Here is a 10,163-nt window from a genome sequence, read left to right on the forward strand (position 1 = left end):
TGTAACCTCTGGCCCCGTGGACTCCTGGACCCCTCGTGGGTCTTGTCCTGCAAACGGGTGCTTTGGGGCATCCTAGCCTTATGGACTATGCGTGGCTCCAACCACCCCTTTTACCATGCCCCAAGCCTCGCAGCTGGAATAGACATTGTTTGGTCTCTCTCTGTCCCCACTCCCTCTCTGGCACTCGGGCTCTCGGCAGCCCTGTCCCTCTCTCTCTCTTTCCACGCCATTCTCTCAGGGCCTTCTCCGTAATGCCGACCTCTCTCCAGGGCCTCCTCTACAGTGCTGCCCTCTCTCCAGGGCCTCCTCAGTAATGCTGCCCCCTTTTCCGGGACTGACCGCACTGCTGCCCCCTTCTCCGGGACTGACCACGCCCACACTGGGGCTTCTCAGCAATGCCCCCCTCTCTGGGGCTTCTCAACTGCCCCTCTCTCTGGGGCTGGGGTCTATGTACCCCAAATGCTGCACCCTCACTGGCGCTCAGGTCCCCACACTAGTGTGAGTCCCCTATGAGGCCTCCTCCAACCCCTAACAACTTTACCCAAACCACCGGTGTAACAAATAGCAAACACAAATGCAAGCCTCTTGGCTACAACGTAAACAAAAGCTGCCCGGCCATAACAATGTTCAATCCTACCAGGGATCCTTTCTCTCTCCTCAGTATCAGATGCAGTTCCTTCCTCAGGCCTCTCCTTTGTAACATGGCTGAGAGCTCTCTCCTCCTGGGCTGCTGATAGGGAAAAACTCCTCTGGCCTCAGCCCCTGGGGCTTATAAGGGCCAGGCCCTGCCCCTTACAGTCAGCTGACCGTTGGCAGGTGTGGGTTGCTTGCTGACTCCAGTTGCCCTGGCAACCAACAGCTGGGCTCCTTATTAACTGCTAGGGCTCTTTCCCTAGCAGTTTTCCCCTCTTTAGGAGCAGGGCACCTTAGTGCTCTGCCACAACTTGGAAGGAAACAAAGGAAAAAAATTGCTGCCACGTTAAGTTTATACTACCTGGGTTAGTTTTATCACAAATAAAAACTAATACCAAAATTAACATATTACAAGATGCAGTAAATTACCAAGCCAGGAAGAAACTAACTGATGCCCTTATTGATCTTTGGAGAATGGTATAGAGGTTGCACAAAGTTGTTCTGATCATAAACAAGGAGCAGTGGTCTCAAGTTGCAGCAAGGGAAGTTTAGGTTATATATTAGAAAGAATTTTCTCACTAGAAGGGTAGTAAAATACTGGAACAGGTTATGCAGAGAGGTGGTAGAAGCTCCATCACTGGAGGTTTTCAAAACCTGGCTAGACAAAGCTTTGGCTGGGATGATCTAGTTGGGGATGGTCCTGCTTTGAGCAAGGGGTTGAACTAGATGACTTTCTGAGGTCCCTTCCAACCCTTTCTGTGATTCTATGCCAGGAAGCTCCAAGGCATTCCACCTGTATCAGTTAGAAGCAGGTATAATAATTCAGGGTCTGCTTTGAGGAATACTCAGGATAACTTCTTACACCAGTTGGTGAAAAGATAAGAAACCATTCTTCCAGTGTCTTCTTACATCTTCACAGCATGGCCAGGTTAATCACCTACCAGCACACAAGCAGAGATGTAATGATGCAGCCAGTTGCCCAGGACACCTGGCACACACAGGGGAGCAGCAAATTCCAGTTGCTGCCACATCACACGGCTGCAGCAACAGCTATTTTTCTCTGGCCACCCCTCCAATTTGGTGCCTGGTGTGTCTGCCCCAGGCACCCTGCCCTAGTGCTCAGGAAGATCTGGTGACAAAATTTTACCTGGGTCTTCTGTGGGTAGGTGAATGAAGAAACTTCCCTGAATCCAGTTCAGCTATTTACACACCAAAATGAGTCCCATGTCTGTCAGTATAACATTGAAACATATGACTGTCCATCACTTTTTGATCATCACATGACAACCTAAGGTACAATGAGTTTACAATAGTGGGTGATTTTGAGGGCATCTGCTTTTAGAGCAGAAGAATGACCATCAGCATAACTAGACCATGAAAATCATATTATATATTGAAAGTAGTTGATTCTTTATTAACAAATTTCACATAAAATGACTAATCTGTGATTTTTTTAAAGTCACAAAAAGGAGCTGTGCATATGTTTTATTTTATTTTTTAACCATGTTCTTGGCTCAGGTGCCCACATGCTGTTGCACAGTTGCATACTGGAAGGTTCATTGTTCTGCATACTATGCACCATATGAATCTGTCCTGAAAGCTAAAAATTGATGGGGAAAGAGAAAGGGAAAATAATACTGTGCAAGTACAAGTAGCTCTGGACAGAGTGCAAGGAACAATTAAGCTGAGTGATTAATTCAAATAGTTTAACTATTTATGACATATTTGCTCTTGGTGGAGTAAAAGTAATGTTGTAGCCATGATGACCCAGAATTATTTTAGGCACAAGAATTTTTAGGGTAATATATTTTATTGTAGAGGTTCCCAACCACCGGGCTGTGAAGGGTTGGCTGCCGGGTCACAGCATAATCCCCCCGCTCGGACTCCCTTCCTTCCACCCAGCAGAGCAGCTTCCACTGCCAGCAATGACATGCAGGGTTAAAGCTGGGGAGGCGGGGCAGCCCTGGGAAGGAGGCAGCTGCACCCCATCCTGCTCCTGTGCCAGCCCGCAGGTGGGGAACCACTGTTTTATTGGACCAACTATACAGCTGTAATAAAGTTAGACATAACCTGATGAAGAATGTCTAGCATTTAAAAGCTCATCTAATTTTATCCCAACTATGTAGTTGGTCCAATAAAAGATGTCACCCAAAGAAATTGTTGCCTCTTGCATATTCTCTCTTAGCAGAGTTTCTGGAAATGACATTGTTTTACCACTGATCCACTGAATAGAAAAATGTAGTAAAACTAAACCTTGCTAAAGTTCTGCCCGCCTTGGAAACCACTGATTCACAGGTGATGAATTGTTCTTTCATGTAGATCTTATATTACATGGTTATTATGAACACGAAAGGGCAGAACTACTGAACAGAGAACTAATCAGGCTTGAACAAGTTTCAATAAATCAGAGCAGACAGTTGTATGACTGTAAAATCTCATCAGTTAGGACCAGGAATTGCAAAATAATTTATTATTTTGAAAGCCACGTGTTCTCTCTTGTGCTTTATTATAATATTGTTTTATATTCAGCACAACCCCCAGTTCAACCCCCAGCTCATGGGCTAGGTCTGGCCTGTGGTGCTGTGTCATTTGATGAACTGGGCTCCATGCATCTAGAAATCTGGTAACGGGGAGTGATGGCAGCATTGCCTGTCCCCTGCCAAATTTCTGAACCTGTGCAAAGCCTGGTGGGCTAGATAGTATGGCCCTGAGGGCTAAATTGGACACGAGGGTCTGTAAGGACATGGGGCCTGATAGAGGCACATGGTACCCAACCCAGGGCACAGACCCTGTGATAGCTCTGGCCTGAAATGTTGAGCACCACTGCTTTATAGGAGAGAGAACAACAGAAGGAAGCCAAGTACCCCAGTTCCCCTAAATATTAACTCGGGCAATAGTGGTGTAACTAGGTAGCCTACTGGTATAACTGTGTACATAATTGGACATACAGAACTGTGAGCAGAATTGCTACAAGATAAAAGTTCTATTGGTGAAGATGCTAACTCATGGAGAAGAAACCAGGCAAACAGAAACTGAATGAGTCCTGTCAAATCTGAATTAATTCTACAATTTTCCTTTTTACATTGAGCCATAAGAGTTTAATTGAAGTGTCTAAAAATATTTCTTTATCCATAATTGACTGCTTTTATCCAAAATATCAGGGCCTGTATGCTGTTGGGAATTTCCTACCAAGTGAAGAGAATGTGTTTCATCAGAACCTGCACAGAGAACCGTTAAGATCTTTAACAGACCTTAGTCAAGATGCCAACAGAATTTTACCGGGTAAAAATGGTGGCAGCAGTGATGGAATTTCTTCTCACCATTCTGAGAGTATCTTGAATAGAAACCATAGAGATTCTGGATCCCTAACTAACATCAAGAGAGCAAATGCTGATGTAGAGATCATAACTCCACGGAGCCCCATGGGAAAGGAAAATATGGTTACCTTTAGCAACACTTTGCCAAGAGTTAATACACCATCACTAGAAGATCCAGCTCGACGAAATGCAACAATTCATGCATCAATGGACTCTGCCCGTTCCAAGCAACTTCTTTCTCAATGGAAGAACAAGAATGAAAGTCGAAAGTTGTCTTTACAGGTAATAGAGACTGACTCTGGACAGTCACCACCAAGAACTATTGAAATAAGATCCAGCTCTGAGCCATCTAGAGTGGGCGTTAATGGGGATCATCATGGCCCCACCAATCAGTACCTAAAAATTCAGCCTGGTAGTGTACCAGGCTGTAACAATACTGGTCTTTCAGGTGGGCCCAGAGTCTCTATTCAGTCACGCCCAGGGTCTTCACAGCTAGTACATATTCCTGAAGAGACACACGAAAATATAAATACATCTCCAAAAAGTAGTTCAGCTAGAGCAAAATGGCTGAAAGCTGCAGAGAAGAGTGTTGCATGTAGAAGCAATAGTCAGCCAAGAATCATGCAAGTGATAGCCATGTCAAAGCAGCAAGGTGTGCTTCAGAGCAGTACTAAGAATTCAGAGGGTAGCACAGTTACCTGTACTGGAGCCATCCGGTATAAAACCTTGACAGATCATGAACCAACCGGTATTGTCAGAGTTGAGGCCCATCCAGAAAATAACAGACCGCTGATTCAGATGCCATCAGAAGGTGAAGGGAGTGGATCATGGAAATGGAAAGGTCCTGAGAAAGGCAGCCTTCGGCAAGCATATGAACTCAATGATCTCAATAGGGACTCTGAGAGCAGTGACTCCTTGAAAGACAGTTATGGGTCAGGTGACAGGAAAAGAAGTAACATAGATAACCCTGAGCATCACCATCATGGAATTACCACTATTAGAGTCACACCAGTTGAAGGAAGTGAAATTGGCTCTGAGACACTGTCCATTTCCTCTAGTCGGGACTCTACACTTCGAAGAAAAGGTAACATCATTTTAATCCCTGAAAGAGGGTGCAGTCCAGAGAACACCAGAAACATCTTCTATAAAGGAACATCCCCCACAAGAGCATACAAAGAATGAAATCAGAAGTATCGGCTGATCCGTACCATCAAGAATTAAATACATTTTGATAAAGCTCCTGCTCTATTTGTTTTTGAGCTGATGTTAGAAATATCCTTGATGTGCCAAATTACTGATCATCAGCCTGACTCTTTTTTAATGTTGCTGATGTGTGGTGTGCATGAGTCTGTGCATATCATATAGTGGGGGGAAAAGCACAATGCAAGAACCTAACTAATGTGAAGAGCTTTCTTAGAACTTCAGACTCAAAATATTTATCTGAGGGTGATGATGTCAATCAAAAATAAGAGTCTTGAACAGACACTTTATTTCCTGAATGTGCCAACTTTTTTATTTTATTTATATTTACGTCCGAGGACAAATCAATTTTTCACAGCAAAGGCTGTATCAGTGTTGTATAATCACCTTTGCAGAGTTTGCACCAAAACTTTAATACAGGATGGTGCTGATTACAATTTTACATATTTTGAAAAATTTACATACCTGTTTAATTCTACAGACCCATGATGTGTTGGTGTGCAGTTACTTTAAAAGTAATGTCAATAATACTATGATGATGCTGGCTGCATTCATTTAGAGTAGGAAATATTCACAGCTTTGTTATAGTGGATCTGTCACATTAAAAGATTGCAAAGGTTTTGTGTAGTTCTTTAAAATGTCTACTGCAACAAAAAATATGTGGGTGACGCTCCATTAGAATGGAATATCTATCTGTTTTGAATAGTTTTGCTGCTGTTATTGCTCAACATTTGTTTAAGTACAGGTGCTACTAATGAAGAGGCTGCTTCTTAGTGGGCTAACTTGTAGAACTGTTTTAAATATTGTTTTTAAAGGGGTCTTTTAAAAGTACTTACAGTAATTCTGATTCTACATTCTTACAACCTCACATTTTGTCTCTCTTCAGATCTTACATGTTTCTGTTAATTTTTTATTGGATAATGCTTGGCACTGATAATTGAACAATGAAAAATTGTGACCCACACAATTCGAAATTGCCACTGCCTGATCAGCTGCCAGCTACTGAGTAATTAGTGGTCTAGCTTACACTTAGAAGTAGTCGGTCACTTCACTTGCTTAGTTTGGCACACGTGGCCCATACATTTCACTCCAGTCACAGTCATGTGAGTCCTTATTTATGATGCTTTGCTTTAAATTTGAAATGCCTTGGTATTAACAGTATTAGAGAGTGTTACATTGTGCCACAGCTATAACTGAGTTCCCTGAGTCAAACTCAGTAGGAGCCTTCTTTAAGCATGACTTCTTTTTAGTTAAAGGGGTGGAGTCCTTGTATCTGAGAGAACATAAATTAACTCTTAGGAGCATTGTTCTTATCAAGAAATGAAATTGCCTGTGTTAGAAGGAGTTTCTGAATGAGTGAACTCAAAAAGGAACAAACATTGCATTTTCCTAGATACACAGGAAATAAAAACATGGAAGGGATGTGGTTTAGTTAGACCTCCAGCTTTATTAACTTAACTCATCTGGGAATTATCTGGCAATAACTTGTCCAGGGCAGGTCATCATTCTTTTTTCATTGTTTCTACATGGTGGAGTGCTGTCATCATGCTCCCATTCCTCAACATTTAGTCCCAGTGTATTCCTCTCCCTCTCCTACATGAGGATTAGAGGGCTGAGGAAAGATGTTGTTTGGATAGACATTTGTAGTCCCAAACAACTTTCCTCAGCTTCTTCAAAGAATGCCTTCCACAAAGTCCCATGCCAATTTTAGGTATGAGGGAATGGGACCCCTAAGGAAGAATATGGCCTGGACAAGAAATATGTACAAAATCGCTACAGCTGGGAGCTAGTTCCCTGACCTACCACACTACCACAATGAGTCCCTAAGCTGCTATGAAGAAAGGGGCGGGGGGGGCGCAATCCTGCCACAGCCGATCTAGCAATGAAACAAAAACTCTTTCCCAGTCCCAAGAGGGGCAAGTAGCACAATGTCTACAGCAGACCAAAAAACCCAGTCCTATGTTAATCCCTGTGGTGGGACGATGGGAGCAGTTAATACGAGAATGAGAAAAGATGCTGGCCAGAGCAGCAGGATTTATATACCTTCCCCAGGTTCCTGGGGCCCAATAACTTACCTGAATTCCAGTGCTTCCCCAACTCTGCAAGTATCCCTTAAAGAAACCATTACCCTTTTTCCTTCTGCTCTAGACAAAGATTTCACAATGCCTTTGAGGTTGCAAGGAATATGCTGTACAGGTTATATTTAATGTACTATCCAATGCTATTGCAACCTGCTGCCAATGGTCTATAAGGCACAAAAGCTGGGGAACTTAATCACAGAAACTTGGGAACAGTGAGAAAAGGAGTAATTTTTAAAGAAAATATGTTCAGAGATTATAGTATTTACAAGTTAGGTTTGAGGGTTTGTTTTTTAAACAGATGAGTCTTTGCTCCTTGGTATTTAATATCAAATCTTTTTTACATATTTCCTAGGGATGGCAAACACATGGATTGTCTTGGACAAAAGTAGTTGGTTTTAGTTTAGTGTAGGCACACAATAAAGCAGGTATTAGCTTTAAAGGAATGGATGAAATGCAATCATTGTTGGCCTATCAATGCAGGGAGGTCAGACACAATCATTAGCCTGTAAATGCAGGAGGAGGAAACGTAAGTAGATGAACCTGAACAAAATGGAAAACTGGAATGGCAAATAATGGCAATAAAACAAGGATTAAAAAATGTTCCCTCTGGTAATTTGTCTGTTTTGGAAACGGCAGGGATTCTGGCAGGAGTGTTTGCTCTTTATTCCTTTGTTTTAGGCAGATGTATATTGGCCTATATCGTATGTTGCTTTTGTTACTCTGAAATTTGCTGCATTATTTAAAGTGCAGTGTGATATTTTTCCTATCTAAGCTTTCCTATTTCTTAACAAAAAAATTTTAAAGCACTTGTGAAATCATTTAAATTGTGTTCTTTACATAAATATTGATATATTGTTTTTTACTCAAAGTGCCAAAGGCTACTCTTTTTAATAATGGCATATCAAATTATATTAGAGAACAGAAATGTAATAATATATACATTGGAACTCAGACCTCTGCATGTATATTTGATAAGGAGCCTTTTGTAAAATTAATCTTTGTTTACATTCCACTGATACCTTAATTTAAAATAATCAGATAAATTGACAGGTGACATCTTCTTAGTGTTCTACTTTTTCTTACTTGCTAGCAGGAGCACCAATTTCTTTGTTAGGCTGTGCTTTACTGAGAAAAAAATACTGGATAAAAACCAATATGTTTTTAAATGAGAATTCTATATATAAAGTATTGTGTTTAATAAAATGTTATGCAATGTTTTCAAATGGACAAAAATTTGTAAATTGCTATAAATGTATTTTGTTAAATAAGTACAGATCAATGCTACTGTGTGAGTTTATTGTGCTAACATCATAAAAATAAAGATAAAATTCCTCATTGACATTCAGTTGTTTCATCTGTGGTATAGCAGAAACCAACACTTCCTCCTTTACAATGAATGTGTATATTTTTAATAAAGTCAAAATCTGCCAATATTGAAAACTTCAGGTATTATTATCCATGCCAGGTAAACTATATTACAAAAACTCAGAGGGAAATGTCCAAGTACAGAAGAGCCTAGATCTATGGTAAGAAAATCATGTGAAGAGGATAATGGCAAACCTGAACACTGAAAGCCTGCTCTAAAGGCTATTAAGATTCAGATAAAAGAAAACTTCCATTGATATTAACAAGTTGACGACTACACATTATATCATGTCCAGAAAAACTGACGGTGCAGTTTTTTGTATGTTCTTAACAGCAAAAGGCAGATGGCTTTGCTCTGCTTCTTTCAACATGACATGACTACAATAATGGGCTGGTTGATTTCTGGTCAAATAGAGCAGACCAGTCTCCATTTCCATCTATTGTGTGTGTGTGTTTACTCCATTTTGTACTGAGGTAAATATCTACAGGATGTACAAGGCAATGAACCAGTTGATCCAACGTCTTTCTCTGTATTTCCAGTTTTATTTGAATTTGTCCTTAGCTCAGGAGTTGATCTCCCATAAAATGTCTGTGTTTCTTATATAGCAAATGTTGATTGTCTCTAATTATGCAAGGGGGTATATTCAATGCTTTTATAGATAAACAAATACACAGTTCTGGCTTTGAAAAGGGCCCTGCAGAGATGCTGGATGTGACACCAGATGAGGTGGTTGTACAGTTGTCACATAAGTACAAATCTATTGAGACCTTTTTTTATAAACAGATCAGTGCACATCTGATTTGGTAGGAACACTTTAAATGCATTTCCAAGACATTGTTCATAAGTAGCTTGAAGTAATAAACATATATAAGTATGGAAACTGTAAATAAAATGAGAAGTTCTATAGAAAACCAAGAATTAGGCATCACGATGATTTTTTAGCAAGTGGCTTTAGTTTGTACATAGAAAAGGAAAATAAGACAGTTCTTCATCCTGACTACATATGCACACACACCCCTTTTACCTATTGCCTCCTCCAAGTCATACTATAGAGCAGTGATACTCAACCAAGTTGGAGGAGCAAATTTATTCTATAACAGTATAATTGACTTTGCCATTAACTCTAATCTAGAAGTGGAAAAAACCCTAAAATATAGGGAAACTGGAAGGGAGAAGTACTTCAGAACTCAGCCAGATATGCTTGACCCCAAATAAAAGCAGGAGTTTAAAAAAAACAAAAGATTGCACTAAGAGATCAGTCATACATAGTAATGAATATAGGGAGAAACAAGAAGGTAAAAGTTTGAGAACCTGGTTTAAAGCCCCTGAGAGCCAATGGAAAACTCTCATTGGCTTCAGTGGATTTTGAATCAATGGTGAAGCCTATAGTAGAAACGAGACTCAAATGTCTGGCCTGATAGTAAGAAGGAGCCATCATGGAAGAGAAAATTAGATGAAAAGCAGAGGCATAGCTACTAGGCTCGCGCCCTGGGCAGTGGTGGCAGGGGTTAGGCTGGCAGTGGCAGTGGTTGCAGCTGGGCCAGCAGCAGTGATAGCTGCCATTCC

The 10,163-nt window shown here is 41.0% G+C and overlaps 1 protein-coding gene across 1 annotated transcript in view; it reads left to right on the plus strand.

Moving 5' to 3' along the window:
• The window catches only part of PLPPR4 (phospholipid phosphatase related 4), an 82,735-nt gene extending 74,163 nt beyond the window's left edge, over positions 1-8,572 (plus strand). Inside the window, exon 7 of the mRNA XM_006273570.3 lies at positions 3,795-8,572. Coding sequence (XP_006273632.1) covers positions 3,795-5,132 — 1,338 coding nt within the window. The 3' untranslated portion in view covers positions 5,133-8,572. The remainder of the gene's footprint in view (positions 1-3,794) is intronic.
• Positions 8,573-10,163: the final 1,591 nt, after the last annotated feature.

Source organism: Alligator mississippiensis, chromosome 5, assembly GCF_030867095.1.
Source record: "Alligator mississippiensis isolate rAllMis1 chromosome 5, rAllMis1, whole genome shotgun sequence".
In the NCBI taxonomy this organism is placed as follows: Eukaryota; Metazoa; Chordata; order Crocodylia; family Alligatoridae; genus Alligator; species Alligator mississippiensis.